At 40.6% G+C, this 18,387-nt stretch overlaps 1 protein-coding gene across 3 annotated transcripts in view; it reads left to right on the forward strand.

The window, feature by feature from the left end:
* ipo8 (importin 8) overlaps window positions 1-8,453 on the forward strand; it is a 51,949-nt gene extending 43,496 nt beyond the window's left edge. For 2 of the 3 annotated variants that reach the window (XM_031288188.2, XM_031288189.2), the window contains exons 23-25: window positions 1,722-1,943; window positions 4,599-4,728; window positions 7,308-8,453. In XM_031288188.2, coding sequence (XP_031144048.1) covers window positions 1,722-1,943; window positions 4,599-4,728; window position 7,308 — 353 coding nt within the window. In that variant the 3' untranslated portion in view covers window positions 7,309-8,453. The remainder of the gene's footprint in view (window positions 1-1,721; window positions 1,944-4,598; window positions 4,729-7,307) is intronic. The other variant, XR_004896041.1, reaches the window with a different exon arrangement.
* Window positions 8,454-18,387: the final 9,934 nt, after the last annotated feature.

Consider the following 18,387-nt stretch of genomic DNA (forward strand, 5'->3'; position numbering starts at 1 on the left):
TCTTGAAATCAGTAGACAGACCGATAGTTTTTTATATATGGACTAAGCCAGGGGTGGCCAACCAGCTCAGCATAAAGAGCACCATAGCAAAGAGCCACACAACACATGCACGTCCACACTACAACAGCAGCAGTGACTTCCAGATGTAATGACAGTCCTAATACATAGCAGTTTTCATAGTTTTTTTCTTACCTAGATTGACTAAGTGGGAAACCTGACAGTCTTTGTTATCCACAATCCTTTTCATGTCTGGCTCGTACTGGGTTGTAGCAACTCTGACAAACACTGATTCACAGACATAAGTTGATGCATACATTGGCATTAGCTTGAGTTCAGCCTGTTTTAAAATTGGGATATCTGTCTGTGGGAACTGTTTTCTCTTTGGTTTCCTCTCTCATCCTTAGAAAGTTCAGTCATCTACAACTGGGATCATTTGTCACTGAAAGGGCTTTTAAACAATCTAATTCAGCAGTGAAAGGGTTAATGAGTAAGTTGCTCTGCGGTCGCTTATTTTCCTCGGGTTGCAGGATCTGTCCTCAAAACTGCAGTATAATTATTTTATTTTTTTTAAATGATTGGTTCACCACCCCTGTGTTAGGCCATCAATTATAAGATAGAAGTTCTATACTATCCAATATTTCATTTATTTCTAAGCAGATTTTCTACCTGATCCTGGAATCGCCCCTGCATTGAGTACATTTTCCTGATGTTACTTACAGACTTTTACTTAAGTACCATTTTCAATTCAGTATTTTTACTTGTAACAGAGTATTTTTTACAGTGTGGTTTTAGCGCTTTTACTTAAAGGGTAACTACCGTTTTTTTCAATCTGGACCCACCCTATTTTCCTATGTTTTTTTTTCCTTATGTCCAGCTTGTATTTACCTTCACAAAAGTGCTCGTTTTGTCGCTGACAGACTCAGATTAATATTCTAAGTGTCTGACAACATTATGGAAAGGATTTCTAAGGAGGTCGACCTTTCTGTTAAAGAGTAAGATCCTTTTTTTAAACTTAAAAACAGCCGCAAAATTGTACCAGACTCCATGTAAATAAACAGTAATTTTAGTAAAATAAAATACACAACTCTAGTTTTGGTTGAAATAAACGCATAGTTTATTGATTTACATGTGAAAATATGCACGCTAAAATTTAACACTATTATTTTTTTAAATGGAGTCTGGTGGGTTTAGCGCTAGCGACTTCAGAGCTGTTTCTGGTTAAACAGAAAGGTCTCAAAGAGGTTTTAAAGGTCTATCTCTGAAGGGATCCTTTCTATAATGTTGTCAGACACTTAGAATAATAATCTGAGTCTGTCAGCGGCAAAACGAGCACTTTTGTGAAGGTAAATATAAGCTGGACAATTGCCCTATTAACTTACATTGTAGCTTGTTTCACCACTGCCGACTGCAGCATTCTTGTGCGTGTGCGTGCGTGTGTGTGTGTGTGCGCGCACGCGACTGAAGGTGTGTCAGACATTGTTGGGTGAACATCCAGATGCTTGTTTTTATGTTTGTGTGTTTTTTAATGTTACCTGTTGACTGTTGGAGCAGACGATGCAAGAACATTTTCTGTGTGAACAGACAATAAAGTTTTATCTTCTCTTATATAGAGTCAATAAACAGTTTGTGCAATGTGATGTCTAAGTAGTATGGCAGTAACGCAATACAATACATTATTAAGGCTTTGATCCTAACGGCTGTATTACTCTGTGTATGGGCAGAGGAGATTCCCAGCGATGAGGATGAGGTGAACGAGAACCATAGCGACATGCAGCAGCAGTCCAGCATGGCGACGGGCCAGGCCAGTGAGGATGATGATGAAGACGAAGATGACTACTGGGATGACGACGGCTTTGAGGGAACCCCCCTGGAGGAATACAGCACGCCTTTGGACTATGACAACGGAGAGGACGAGTATCGCTTCTTCACCTCTGCCCTGCTCCGTAAGTCATCGTTCCAATATCCAACCAGGTGTCAGCTTAAATTATTTTTTTTTGTTCTTTTCTTATCTATGTTCTATTAGATAATGGTTTATTTTTGCCAGAGCTGTTCACAACTCTAAAGCTTGGCATCCACTTGTGTATCTATATAAGTAGTTATATTTATCAACAATTGACACACAATTCATATTTTCTGATGCATTTTCTAATGCATTTACTTTAGATGCACTTTTTTGAGTATCAAAAGTTGGCATTGAATGTTTGGTCAGTCTTATTTACTTATTTGGTCCAAGCCCCCAGGAAGAGCGCCGAGTCTAAAAGCCACCATGGGCTTAGTGGATAACGGTGGTACTGCACCCCATGGCCCAGAAAGACTTTGCATGGCGAAAGAAACATCTATATTTCAGCGGATAATTTGTTTCTGGGTATATCAACTTACCAGCCCGAACACTGAAAGGGTCCTTGTTTAAAACATTACGTTTTTAACATTTTTAACATTCACTAGAAGCGAATCCAGAATTATTAAATTTGGCATGATGAACGCGCATAGTGGACGCGAGCAGAGCCGCGGGACTGCGCCCGCCCGCTCACATGACTGTTCTCCCTAGCTCATGTAGCTAGCTGTAATAATGGATATAGCTAATGGTTGTAATTCACCATGTGTTCTATTAATACGTCCATGGTATTATCTTATGAAGTCATGATACATCCCAGGGATGTATGTATGTAGCTGCTGTAAAGCCTGTTAGCTACGTGGATGTAACGTCATTAGCGTTTCCCAAACTGGCGGGCTATCGGCTAGCTAGCTAGTTGCTAATATCAGGGGTAGCTAGCATGGCTGTATTAAGATCTATGCATAGCTAGCTATATGCCTACATAACGTTACTACAAACATAGTGATTACATCTCCTTGGTTCTCTCTTATGATACATCCGAGGGCTGTATGCTGTAAAGCTTGTAACATGGATGAGCTCTGTTCACGAAACTGCAGGCTAACAGCTAGCTAGCGCTAGTTAGTAGGTAGCTAGCTAGTAGCACAACATAATTATTAAATCTCCTTGGTTGTCTAGCTAAATACATCTATTGTTTATTTAGCTAAGCATGTAAACGATCGGGAACAACGAAAACACAGTGTTTAACGTTAGTGAATATTTTAGACAATGAAAACGGCGAGTTCATGAGTTCGCCACTTGTAAGAGACACGACAGAGAAGCTCATGAACGCGCATATATAAATAATATATAAAAGTCTGAGTTCTCTATGATCCACCAATCATAGAGCTGAAAGCATAACCTCTTCTTCCCAGCAGGCAGCAGAATTCTGATATGTCGACAGTTAATTTAACACTTAACAACTTAACGTGAAGGGTTTTATTTCCTCAAAAACATTGTTGATTGTCAAATTACTGATGAGATAAAATTAGAACGGATGACTTTATACATTTTTATTTTATTTGAATCTCTCTCATTCCTACCCTCATCTATGGTCATGAAGGCTGGGTCATGACTGAAATAGTCTCGCTTTGCCAGACCATCCTTTTAGAGATAGGGAGAGAAGCTCAGTCATCCATGAGGAACTCTGAGTAGAGCTGCTTCTTTGCGTCGAAGGGAGCCAGTTGAGGTGGTTCGGGTATCTAGTAAGGATGCCCCCTGGACAAGGGAGGTTTTTCAGGCAGGTCCAGCTGGGACAAGGCCTCGAGGAAGAACCCCAACCAGGACTAAGTGGATAGATTATATCTCCACCCTGGCCTGGGAACGCCTCGGGATCCCCCTGGCAGAGCTGGTTAATGTGACTCGGGAAAGGGAAGTTTGGGGTCCCCTGCTGAAGCTGCTGCCCTGGATAAGCAGATGGCGATGGATAGATGAATATCGCAGGTCCTCTCTGAGGGCTCTGAAAGTTCCCCTCCTTTATGTTGTTAGCTTCTTAGCTTTTTAGCTTGTAACTGGCAGTGGCTGACAGCTACAGTACGATGTTGGTGTGTTTTCACTCTCTGTACTGCTCTCCGCTGGAGGTTTCAGGTTTCTTTTCAAGCTTTTGCATATTAGACAGCGATTGGATTTCGAAATCTGTGACGTACCAACTGCTTGCTTTACAAATGAGTGGAGGGGATCTTTTAGTATGTCAACACAGTATAAATCCTAATTTAAGAATCCTTTTCTCTAGTGCTATCCAAATAAAGCTTCATGAACCATTAGTTGTATTTGTTGATCCCACTAGATGGCGCTCTTGATTTAAAGAAAAAAGCTCAGAGAATGCAATTCAGTGGGCTTCCAACCCTTAGTTGAACAGAGTGCCATCTAGTGGGCTCAGAATATTAAGAAAATGCTTCATGGAGCTTCATTTGGACATCACTACCTTTCTCTACCTGGTATGGGGCTGTGTGTCCTTATATAAAATATCACAAAATCAGTTTATCCAATAATCTTTTCATGTTGACTCTAGCTGCATGAAAACGCTTACATTATAACCTTAGTGTGTGTGTGTGTGTGGGGGGGGGGGGGCTGCCATGCCTACAAAGGAATGTACATAGCACGTCATGACAGAATAGTAGACCTCATAGTGAAAGACATATCAAACCATTTAAACCATAAACCATAAATAAATTATTAAAATGTCTGTCTGTCTGTCTGTCTGTCTGGGTGTGTGTGTGTGTGTTAGGGGTCCAGAACACTGATGCAGCCTGGTACCAGTGTTTGACAGCTCCGCTCAGCGACGAACAGAAGAAACAGCTGCAGGAGATCTACAGCATCTCACAGCAGAGGAGGAGCACCGCTGCCAAGGGCCAGTGGTGAGAGGCAACACACACACACACACACACACACACACACACACACACACACACACTGTAGAATACAGATAGGGAGAGAGAGAGAGGTCAGGTCAGTTTTATTTAAACCCAATATCACAAATTTTTCTTAGGGGTCTTACTCATACCAACATTATAAAATTACAGTATAAACAATCAGGATGATAAAACTATAGATATATTGTTAGCATAAATTAAAAAATGCATCCAGGAGGATGTGAAGCAACTTTCCAGGTTTCTCCAAACAGATAAAACCTGAGCCACACAAGACTGAGACCGACCCGGCAGCCGAATAATCACAGAATTAGCAATGAATTGAAAGTTATGGCAAAAATGATGAGTTTTAAGCTTAGACTGTAAAAATAATGGAAGAAGCACCCGTGCGTCACCTATTGGTTTGTTGACTGCCGTTCTGAAGCCTTGAGTTGGGCGATACAGGATTCGCCATCTTGGTTTCTTGCAAATGTAACGATTTTTGATAGGGATGTCCCGATCAGGTTTTTTTGCCCTTGAGTCCGAGTCATTTGATTTAGAGTATCTACCTATACCGAGTCCCGATCCGATACTTCTATAATAATTAAACTTTATAATACCTCCAGACCGCAGACATACTCGCGCTTTCCGCTACAAGCTGCTTCCGTGTTCTATTTTGCTGGCATTTAACCAATAGCGTCTCTGCAACAAAGTGATGTCATGCCGCACGCGTTGCTGTTTCTGTGTGGAGTCAAAAGTGTCTAACTCTGTGCCACCGCATAACTATAGATGTGTTAAAAAATAATGAGAATATATATACATATATATCCGAGTCCTGATCGGGAGGTAACGTCCGATTCCGATCGAGTCTGAAACCACGTGATCGGGCCCGATTTCCGATCACGTGATCAGATCTGGACATCCCTAATTTTTGACGAGAGGGTGGAGCTGGGGAGGATGACACGGCCAAGCCAGTGTTGTTAATGGTTGCAATGGTGCTAAGCTAAACGCGGGGGAAAGCTGCAGATTTTCAACCCTTCTGAAGCGAGTCATCCAGCGGAGTTTTACCGGCCAGTAAACACAGACCTCTGGGTACTGGAGACATTCACCTGCATACAGCAGAACAGAAAATCAGCAGACTTTCCCTCAAGTAACCAGCTAACACTAGTGGTAGCTTGCTAGCTTGGTTAGCATAACACTGAACAAGACATTTTAAGGCGACCCATATGTTCCAGTTAACTTTGATGAAATAAAAACACACAGTGAGACAAAGTTTAAGATGAAAACACGGCCAACACTCAAAAACCAGTTGAGGTCTATTTTAATGTCCACAGTGTTAGCTTGGTTAGCATTGCTAAGCCTCTGTCCTGATTGGCAGGTCGGCGCGTAGCCACGCCCCTAAAGCATCCCCTGGTTTATCATCCATATTTAAAATCAATGGGACCATAATTTACTAAATGAATATCATGCCATATTGAAGAAGACTTGAAACTAGCTATTGAAACCATAAACGTATTATGAAAATGTTTACTGAAGTAATAAATCAAGGGAGGAGTAGGCTCATTTTCTCATAGACTTCTATAGAAAGAGACTTCTTTTCGGAGCCAGTGGAGTCGCCCCCTGCTGGATATTAGATAGAATGCAGCTTAAAGTCACTTCAGCATCGGCTTCACTCTTCAGATCCGGATGCTTTGTCCAGTTTTTTACAGTCTATGGTTTTAAGTTTGGAAAGAGAAAGAGAGATCTAGAGACATTAACAGTGGAAGGGGAAAATGTCACAGTCAGTTTTCATAGTATGAGGTGGAGATTTCCAACTTTTTGGAACGCCGCATGAGGACATTATTCATTCACCCATTCATTCAAACAACAAAGACCCAGAAGGGACATGGAAGAAAATATTTCAAATAGGAGGACAACGAAAAAAAAAACTTCAGTTATCCCGAGAAATATTTATCTTATGACCCATAATGAGCACCAACACAAGACCTGTGGTTCAAAACTCTTCAGGATTAAAGCACATAAAAGCATCTCCTCAAACGTTAACTGACCAGAATACTTCAATTCACACGAATAAAGAGGGTTTGGATCAGGAAAACATATTAGCAAAAAACTATTCAAAATATCACGTAAATAAAATTACAAACATATAATATTAAAGGAATAGTTTTCCTAGATCACTCTGTACTGTACTTTTACTGTATTAAGTACCTTTACATTTTAATATGTAGTTATATTGGCAGTCCATTAGAATTTACAGCTAAAAATGACCCATGTATATACATTACGTTTCTGATACCAACTTGTATTCTCACTTAGTAGGTATGATTAATACCCATTAAATAACAAATGACAGAATTACAAAAATTTTAAAAACGATTGCTTGGGGCTTTTATTCTGAAGTCAATCTTGGGAGGTCTTGTAAGATCTTGCAAAACTTTGGTGGGATCAGACTTTTTCCCCCCGTTTAAGATTTTCCAAACCTCCTTCTCTTCTGGGGTTGTGTAGCAGACATCTAGAATGACTTGAGAAGCTTTTAAACACATCCTGTATTGTTTAGTCTTGAGTGAAACTGAATCTTGGGTTTTCAGAGCGCCGAGGAGACAAGACAGACTGCAGAATCAGAGGAGGGGGGGGCAAAGAAGAAAGGAGCTGGTCTGACCTGACCTGAAGTGAATTTCAGTCTAATCTGGATGAAATCAGTCCAGATCAGACCATGTCAGATTTATTGGATCCAACCCAAACCAGGTCCCAGGGTGCCATCAGAAATGGATGGAGGAGCAGGGGCTGAGTCGCCATTATATCAGTTTGGACCTGGTGCACTGTAAAGAGCCCCTACTGGAATATTCCTATGACCAGGACAGGACCTGTGTGTGTGTGTGTGTGTGTGTGTGTGTGTGTGTGTGTGTGTGTGTGTGTGTGTGTGTGTGTGTGTGTGTGTGTGTGTGTGTGTGTGTGTGTGTGTGGACTCCAGATAAGGCTCTGCATTATAAATATAAATGTCCTTGACCAGCAAAAGTAGTTTAAGTTCTTGTACAGTGCAGCGTGTGTGTGTGTGTGTGTGTGTGTGTGTGTGAGATATTGAGGAACTGTAAGAAATAAAACCACAGAATGTGCGTTTGTCCTAGTCTCTCTGTAGTTTGAACACTTTTTATCATCTTATGAAGCGAGGGCCGACGGGGAGCAGGAAGAGCCCGGTTTCTGTCTGGGTGCCTTGTGTACAGACTGCGGATGGACGAGAAGGTCAAAGACTTGTGGCCTCCAGCTATGATGTCACACATGAAATGTGAAATGGGAGAGGGATCTCGGGAGAAGCAGTTATTTGTCTTTCTCTTTGTCCCTGGGTTTTGTTTTTGTAAGGGTTTTCAGAACTAATTTAAAAAAAAAGAAATCATAAAAGTTCATGTAACATTTGAGTTGTTATCCAACCTCCTTTACTCCTTCCTTCCTACCTTTAACTAAACGTCTTTCCTCTGTGTTAATGCTTACTGGCAAATGTTAACAGATGTACTTGCCGAACATTAGCATTCAATTGTGAGAATGTTAGCATGGGAATGTTAGCATTTAGCTCCAAGGAGCACTGTGCCTAAGTACAGTCTCACAGAGCAACTACTGTGTAAACTCTTGAGTCTTGTTTTTCTTTTTATAATGTCAATTTTTACCATTACATTTGGAATTAAACAACACCGTGCCCTTTACACTCACAGAGATTAAAAAATAAAAAACACCATGTATGCTAAAATAACCTTGCATAGCCCATGACTGTCAGCTCACGATTTTGGCTAAATCCCCAAATCCTGCCACTCCGTGCGTTAACATGCAGTTTAAAAAAACGATTCTATTCGGGTTAAGGCATTACTCCAATTTCTCAAATGCCATGAAAACACTGACCGGGGTATTCCTGCATGTATACACCTCAACTGGAGTGTGGTCGGGTTAAGCATCTGCGCATGCCCCACTGCCCCTCCCCACTCCGCTGAAGTGGTTTTTGAACTGTCAGCGCTGTGAATTGTAGTCGTTGCTAAGATACCATACAATAAAACAGTGTTGCCCAAATCAACGGGCCAATGGCAGCAAAGAGCCTACGGTCCATCTGTTTTACGTGACTCTCAGCAGACATCAGCTAAACAGATTGTCCATCTCTGGGCCTGTCAACGCTGGAGGGACAGAGCAGCCCCCGCTGAGGCCGCTGGTTAATGTTAGCTAATGAAGTTAGCTTTCTTATTCCACCCGACAGTGTGCAACACTTTACAGATATAATGAGCCGAACAAGCTGTCAGTCATCTGGCAAGAGCACTGTGCTTTCCTACGCTGTGACAAGAGTGTGTAAATTAAAACATTAAGTTGGTACATTTTACTAGTTTAGTGGTCCGTTGGTGTAATTTTGACAAAGGTCAGCCGGGTAAAAAAAAAACAGTTGTGCATTGGCAAAACACCACCTACTGTACTGGAGGTAGAGTTACTCCCGCCATTCTTACCCATTCTGCCCCGATCATGTAAACGGGGAGAACTGGCATAATGCGGTTATTCACTAAGACCATACCCCGTTACTGCTGGGCACGTAAACGCACTGAGTGTATTCCTTTACCTCACACCCAAACCTACCATGTAGCCCCTGTCCAGAAAACAATGGAATGGAAGAGGGTAGGTAAGTTAAGCTCAGTATGAAGAGGCCTACAGTAGATCTTTGGTAACTTTCAGTGAGAGAATCTTACCTGATTCCTGTACTATATTACTCTCAAACAGAAAATCCCAAATACATTCCCCCCAAGACGGTTTCTGTCATTTTAAGTAGTTCTTATCACACTGATGTATTTTCAAGTGTACATTTTTCTCATACGTTTGGTTTTAATTAGTTGTTTGATGCTATAAAGAGAATGTCACGTCATGATTGACAGGCGATTTAGTCCAGCGGGTATATGGGCGGGACTTCGTTACCCCGGCTCCAACTCCAATCATTACTATGCAGACTCTGGCTCAAAATGACGCCACCTGCGCAAGATGACGGCGCCCGTATCCGGGATTTTCTTTATTTTTTTAAAGTGGGAGGAAGTGGAGATGAGACGTCCATCTTTATATATAGTCTATGGTCAGTCTGTCCATTCCATTCTCGTGAATGCGATATCTCAGGAATATCTTGAGGGAACTTTTTTAAATTTGGCACAGACGTCCACTTGGATTTAAGGATGACCTGATTAGATTTTGGTGGTCATAGGTCAATCTCACTCTGACCTCCCAAAACAATTTTGGCCTTAAAGGGTAACTACTGGTGGCCCGGTTAGCTCAGTTGGTGGAGCAGGTGCACATATATAGAGGTTTGCTCCTCGACGCAGTGGCCGCGGGTTAGACTCCGACTTGCAGCCCTTTGCTGCATGCTCTCTCCCCTTTCATGTCTTTATCTGTCCTGTGGAAATAAAGGCCTAAAATGCCCGAAAATTATAATCTTTAAAAAAAAAATAAAAAAAAAGGGTAACTACTGTTTTTTTTTCAACCCTATTTTCCTATGTTTTTTGTGTCTAAGTGACTGATGGGAACAACAATCTTTGAGATTGGTCCAGTATTAAGCAAGAACGCTGCAGTCTGCAGTGGAGAAACAAGCTACAATGTAAGTTAATAGGTCAATTGTCCAGCTTGTATTTACCTTCACAAAAGTTCTCGTTTTGCCACTGACAGACTCAGATTATTATTCTAAGTGTCTGACAACATTATAGAAAGGATCCCTTCAGAGATAGACCTTTAAAACCTCTTTAAGACCTTTCTGTTTAACCAGAAACAGCTCTGAAGTCACTAGCGCTAAACCCACCAGACTCCATTTAAAAAAACAATACTTTTAGCGTGTATAGAGCCAACATATTTTCACATGTAAATCGGTAAACTATGTGTTTATTTCAACCAAAAGTGAAATTTCAACCGAGTTGTGATGGTTGGAACAGTGGAAAGACAACCCAAAACGGCTTTTCATAGTTTTGTTTCTGTCGATTTTGAATTAAGTGTTTTACAATGCTAAAATTACTGTTTATTTACATGGAGTCTGGTGGGTTTAGCGAACGCAATTTTGCAGCTGTTTTTATGTTTAAAAAAAGGATCTTACTCTTTAACAGAAAAGTCGTCCTCCTTAGAAATCCTTTCCATAATGTTGTCAGACACTTAGAATATTAATCTGAGCCTGTCCGTGGCAAAGCGAGCACTTTGTGAAGGTAAATACAGCTGGACAATTGACCTATTAACTTACATTGTAGCTTGTTTCTCCGCTGCCGACTGCAGCAATTTTCCTTAATACTGGACCAATGTCAAAGATTGTTGTTCCCATCAGCCACTTAGATACAAAAACAGGAAAATAGGGTCCAGGTTAAAAAAAAAAGGTAGTTACCCTTTAACTCAAGAATTCATATGTTAATTAATAACAGAGAACACTACAAACTGTTCAGTCAAAGTGTTCTATTAATGTATAGAATCCATCTCTGCCTCCCCATCTCTCTCTCACTCTCTTAAAAATAATTTGTCCTGCATGTGAATGACAGTGCGGCTGGTGGAAGATGTTTTTTGGCTGACGTATCTAGGCCAACCGAGGATGCTGCTGCAGCAGTAATGAGCATTTCCACGCCAGGAGAAGACAACTGGAGGGAGAAACACAGGAGCTGTTATCAAGAAGAGATTTGCAGAGGGGAAAGTAAAGAGCAGTGAAAAATCACCACTGTAGGGGTTGGGTTAGTCTTGCATCGCCAGACCTTCCTCCACAGCGCTGTGGAGGAGGGTAGCTAGTCCACACAGCATTCTGGGATGAAAAAAAAACCTGCTCTGGTTTATTGGCATTTCTTTAAACCAATCACAATCGTCTTGGGCGGTGCTAAGCTCTGGACGGAGCCACGGTGTCTCTGCTAAATAGTCTCAGGAAGGAACTTGTTTTGGTGGAACGTGTACGTTCAAGAGTAGTTTTAGTCATGCAACAGAAAACTCAGATTGGACAGATAGTCTAGCTAGCTGTCTGGATTTACCCTGCAGAGATCTGAGGAGCAGTTAACCATAGTCCTCACAAATCCACCAGAGGTTAGAATGCCAACACAAAGGAAGAGGAAGGGGACGGACATCAGCGAGAAGAGTGACATCTGGCAGAATTTCCAGCAGCAACGGAGCAATCTCCAAAGTTGAAGGTCACATAGACCAGGGTTGGGTTGATTTGCAGCTCCACTGCCGCTCTAAACATGTTGGTCTGGGTGATATGTGGAGTCTTTGAAAGTTTGATCCATCCTTGAGTCCCATTTAACTGTGACAGACGAATATCAATGGAGCAGAGGGCATCTATTACACCCCATGAGGATGCCTCTAAATTTACAAAGATTAGTGGTACTGTACCTTACCATTAGAAGTGAAAGACCCTCTTGAGGCAGTGCTGCACTGTAATATTGGAATTCAGTGAATTAGGACTGAGTATTGTTTGAAAAAAAATTTGATTCCAAAATGTGTATTTGAACTATAAAAATATATAAGTGAAGACGATTACAAATCTCACCAGACATTGGGACATTTTTTTTTATATGTATATTTTATTGGAAACCAGAGATGCACAAATATGAATACACAGTACAGATTAACAGTAGGTTCCAGTGCTTTTGTTATTGTAGTTTTTTGCATCGGCCCCCCCCGCCAGCCATTTTGTGGTGTGGTAGAACATAGAACATAACACCACCTTACAACAGCCACGAACCCCAGAGAGATAAAACAAAACAGAACAGAAATGAGAAATATAAAATCAAGTAAAAATACAGAGAATGTTTTTAAAAAAAGTTGAAACGGACACCGTAGAGAGGATAGTTAGGATGTGTGCTTCAAAAAACTTGGTTGCGGTAAGAGCGTTAACATAGGAAATGACAGGCTGTCATCTTATGTAGAATTGAGCAGATGAGCCTTTCAGGTTATATTTAACCTTTTCTAATGCCTGAAAAGACCAATCAGACAGCCAGGATGTGGTAGGAGGAGACTTGTGACTTTTCCAGTGTAACAAAATACGTCTATGGGCAATGAGTTAAGCAAAAGCAATAACATCTGAGTGTTTATTGGAGAGACTGATCGGTGCAGGAGGTAACAGCTTTCAATAGATTTCAATACTCACACACCGAGTACTGCTCCGGAGTCGGACACATTTAGGACAATACATTAGTACCTAGTCATTTCAAGTCAAATAACCTTTTTGACCCTTGTGTTGTCTTACCGTCGACTATGCAACTTGTCAAATTTGAAAATGGAATTTTTTTTTTTACATTTCTGTTGCTTTTTTCTAAGTTTTTCATGCTTTTTTTCAACGTTTGTATCGTTTTTTTCAATGGTTTTGGCACTTTTTTACCCACTACCTCCAGTATATACACCACTAACACCAACTTCTTACCACTAGTTTTACACTTATTTTTGAAATTCATGGTCAATAAACCTCATTTGTATGAAATTATATCTACATCTTGAGTTTTGACAAATAGTTAAGATCAGAGGATGTTGAGTGGATAATCACTGGCTTATGTCAAAGTTTAGTCAGGATACTGTTTTGAAACAATTTCATTGTTTTTTTTCAAATGCTATATAAAATTGAATAAAACACCCCAAGTTCAATGAAAGTGATCCTTAATTTCACCTGCAAAGAACGTTGCCTGGAACCATCCATGTTATGTTTGGGTAATTTGGTTGAAAGAAACACATTTCTAATATATATAAATGTTTTAAATGGGTCAAATTTGACCCGAGGACAACAGTATGGTTAAAGTTCTAGATATCATTTTTAGACCCATTTCAGAACTTACAATCATGGGTTCTTATGACTTAAGATGATGAGGTGAATGAATAGCCTATTGGGCCTTGACAAAATTCACAAATTAGGTCTCTAAGGAAACACAGCTAGTATTTTTGCGTAGTTCCCAGCAGGTTTGTACAAGGGTTGAAACATATATACGGATAGTCTTCTTTCTTTACGTTTTCTCTACACAGAAGACACGTTGTTTTTTCTGATAATGAAAACACTGCAAACCATGGTATAAGTATCCACTTCAGCCCCAGCACTAATTCAAAATGGTAAGTCCATATTTTCTCACATAGCCAAATTATAGGAGCAATGACAAGCGGACCCCTGAATGCTATTCAGTATGACAATATTTGATTCCACTAATGTCTCAAGTTCTGTGTTTTATGTAACAAAACATTGTATTTCTCAAACCAAGGGGAGCAGTGATTAGGTAGATGAAGCGGTTTACTGACGGAAATCTGCCAAAACTGAATTCAGCTGTTTTTATCATAGTTAATGTATGAAAGAGTGTGCAACAGAGCATACTTTTATGAAAGCATGATGATCAGGTCATGAAAATATTGTGCGGAAGCATTTTGTAAAACCCTGCTAGGCTACAGATTATTGTTTTTATGCTTATGGAGAAGGAAGTAGTGAGACGTAGGAGACACATCTGTAGTTACTAATTATACCAATATATTGTGTCCATGAAAGCTGTTTTATTCAAAAGAACTGCATGAAAATAGAAGATATAGGCTAGAGCAGTGTTTCCCAAACTGTCAGTGATAACGGCGTGTTGTGCGGCATCTCAGCAGCGAACACTCTGAAATAACTTAACGTATTACGTTTGCCGAATTTACAACAAGGCACGGATAATTATGAGTTTGTTGTAGACAAGAGAGAGGTGGATGCGCTCAGAGCAGACAGCTGTCAGTGAGCATGTACGGAGATATGAATAACCTGATTTCTCTGTATGTCATGTTAAATAATATCCAGAATATGGTCATAATCTACATTAACATATCGCCCTGTTTCCAGGGGTTAAATTGGGATTTGTTATGTGGAGGGGCTCTCCCTAGAGGGGTCCGCAAAGTTTTCTTGAAAAATAAACCATGAAATGGGACTTTCTAGAGAGTTTTGTGCAAAGAAATGGAGAAATTGAGTCTTACATGATATGTGCAAAACTGCAAGGTTAAGAGCCTATACTTTACACTGTTGTAATATCAACAGGTATTAGGGCATTTAGCATTTACATTACTGTTAATCAGTCATCACTTCATTACATATTGTATTGTATTGTATTGTTCCGATTGTTCTCATCTCATCTCCGTCGAGACAAAATAGACATGCCATTTCAAAAATCTTTCATTTATTGTCAGAAATATCATGTTTTCAAAAGCATCACTTTCATCAAATTGTATGTGACATATTTCCAGTAGGCAACTGACTGCAAGCAGACACATCTGGACACAAACGAGCAGGCTTATGTGGCGGGGCTGAGCCCCGGAGAGCCCTGGCCCAATTTAACCACAGCCTGTTTCAATAGTCAAAGGTAAAACACCAGATCTCAAAGGAGCACATAGAGATCTTTAGCTTTTAGACAAATTATATACAACATAATTCTCTGTGCCATATTCAGGTTTTATCATCACAAAAATACGCAATTTTGGCTTAGTCCATATATCGTCGGCCCACTGCTCTTTGTCTTTGGCAAACACAGATTCTTTAAACAAACCAATATACACCACGTTGAATGCAACACATAGGGAGAGTGAGACGGGGGGATTAGTGTTACCGGCTGGGTTAACCTTAAGTGTTTGTTGTTTAACAAGTCCAGGTTACCTTCAGCTGTTTGTAACAATATATATGCATTACCTGTTCTTAACTGCCCATAATCTGTTGTCATTACTCATATACATTTACTACATTACTGCACAACCTGTATACATTAGGCCTACAGTTTTTTCATTCTATCACTACTGTACACCAGGCTACCGCAGTACTATGTTTAATATAATTTTATTCTATTTTATATATAGTCTATATTATTACTACATTTTTATTGTTAAGTTTATCTTCATGGGTTGGTTGGTCATTTTTACTTACGTGATTTCCTTTTTCATACATATGATGTATGAGCATTGTTGGAGGGAGCCTGAGAACAAAGAACTCCATTGCCAACAACTAATTCACTGAAGTTGTTGTGCATATGACCAAACATGAACGGGTTCGTATGATATCGTATGAATATTTATGGACACCAATTCGTATGATATCCTACAAAATTAGGCGACCGCCAGCTGGTCACGTGACGCCGGCTACAGAGCTCCGTGAGCTGTCGCTCGTATCAGCGGACATTACAGTTGAGTTTAGCCCACAAAAAGTGAGCGTCATGCAGTGACAACAGTTAAGTTTAGGCACCAAAACCACTAGTTAAGTTTAGGAAAAAGATCGTGGTTTGGATTAAAACACTCCCCATCCAACAGAGTCCACAGAGTTCCAATACAGCAGCTGTCAATGTGGTGTATACAGAAAAAATATGTAGAATGCATACGAATTACAGTGCATTACTTTTCATAGCTTTATGTACGAATGGTTTGTGAAAAAAAGAGTTTAAAGAACTTGAAGGAGCTGTACTCGAAATACTGGAAAAAAAGGGGTGGAATTGCCTCCACACGGCTCTCACAAACCGTTCCACAACTTTCGACATTTGTCATGGCCCTCGGCATCTTATGTGCACTCACATGCACTAAAATGCACGCAAAGCCTCACCAGCTATGAGAACAAAGAACAGAGAAGCCTATATCTGTACATAGCAAATATTTGTTTCCCGCTTTATTAATGTTCAGAATGTCAAGTAGAATAACTTTTACAAATGAGGCATTTGTTAACAATATTGTCATCCTTCAGAAAACAAACAGAGCGTGTTCTTCTAGTTTCTGGCAGTGTTTAGCTGCTATAACAAACAGCACACGGGATATTCAAAGTACAAACTCTCTCAACAAATGCAGGAATCAGCTCCGGCGGGACACCCATATTTCAAACAGCTTATGGTGAATAATACCTCCTGGTAGTTTCCCTTGTAGATCAGCAGGAAGCTGTGAGAGCAGAGAAGAGAGGTGGAGATGGAGGGAGCAGGTGTTTTATTATCCTCTGATGATTCATACAGAGCGTTGAATAGCTGATGTGGTGATTACAGAGGCTGTGAGTACAGACGAGAGCTTGATAAGGACTCGCGGGGCTACCTGGCTACAGGTGTATCTCTCCGCCAGCTGAAGGGAAATGCAAGGCTGACCAACCCTGGGAGGAAGCAGTGCCAAACAGAAGAAGAGCAGGGTTTCTCTAATGATGATGCTGATGAGGAAAGCTGGGAAGAGTGCTACAGGCCAGATGGGGGAAGTGAAAGGAGATGAAAGGAGGGGAGAAGAGTGTTGAAGGCTTTTGGTCTGCACTTTCATTTCTTCCTCCACCCGGTCTCTGTCTCCTGCTCTTTCATCAGAGCATTCTGTCTGACTTCCCCCCGAAAAAAAAGTCTTCCTCTCTCCTTCCTTGTACACCTACTACTAGCCTACCTAACACTACCTACCCTGATAGGGTAGGCCTAACCCTACCTTACCTAAGACCAGTTACCTAACTACATAGCTCCATTACTTGTAACATCCATTTTAAGATAACACTTTGATTAAGCCCTTGTCTAGCTTTGGACCTGTCCTCATGAGAAAAATGACAGCCCCTGTCATTTGTTTAAACACTTAAAATAACTTGTGTTGACCTTTTCCAGAAATGTGTTTTGATTGAACACAAGGTCATTTTACCAGCATCTTGATCAGACGCGTAACTATCGGTAAGCAGGGTACGCGGTTGCTTACGGGCCCGGACCAATCAGGGGACCGCCTGACTCGAAGATATTGATCGACAGCCGGGGCAACCTATCGCATTTTCATTATCCGTGACAATCCCAGCAGTCCCACATGCACTCTGAGAGCCACTGACCAAGCGGGAGTGAGAACGGGTCAAATTAATTTCCTTGTTTCTGATATGAAAACGAGACCGTTCTCTTAATACATCCACGGACGAGACGTGTGTGACTCGAACATCTCACATTTACCAACAAAACGTACAGCAAAAGACCGTGTAAAACATTTCAGACCGTCCTGCCAACCTGTATACATTTTAACATCAATGTATGCTGTAACGATTTTTCACTCTAAAGTCACTGAAAGCTGCTGCTCCATTCCCCCGCCGACTGACGCGCGCGCGCACACACACACACACAAACACACACAATCACACACGGTGGATGCAGGAAAAAACGCAGATGAGACGTACAGGATGACCTAAATTGAGGACAGTTACGCTCGATATTGTAAGTGCAATGATAAGTTAAAGTCCAATAAGTACTTTATTAAACCGTATGAATGTGTGTCCCAGCCCAGGATAGGAAATGAACTAACAATGTAAAGATCAACAAGCCACTGACAGTGACACATATGTTAAAATTTATAAATAAATTATAATTTTTTCTGTCTTAAATCCACCAGCCATTTTCATATTATACCAACATTTGCAGCACCCTGAGCCTTTTTGGTAAGGTTCCTAGGAAATCTCAGCCCAGGGTAATTAATTAATAGTAATAATTATTATTCTCCCCAAAACAAGTTTCCTTTTTATTTTTAAAGAACTATACCAAAAAAAACTCAACTTTTTTTGCAACTTTCACTGTCTTCTGCAACTTCATTGCAACAAACATACAAAAGACATCGCAACTTTTATCGCAATTTTTTACAAAAGCTCCCGCTAAATCAGGCATTTTGGGCCGCAACAATCTCAAAAAAAGGCCACAAAATACTGGAGGGACTGCCCTTGTGTGTTTTTTCATGTGTTATGGTGTGCATTCAACAGTG

This window comes from Sander lucioperca, chromosome 20 (assembly GCF_008315115.2).
Source record: "Sander lucioperca isolate FBNREF2018 chromosome 20, SLUC_FBN_1.2, whole genome shotgun sequence".
In the NCBI taxonomy this organism is placed as follows: Eukaryota; Metazoa; Chordata; class Actinopteri; order Perciformes; family Percidae; genus Sander; species Sander lucioperca.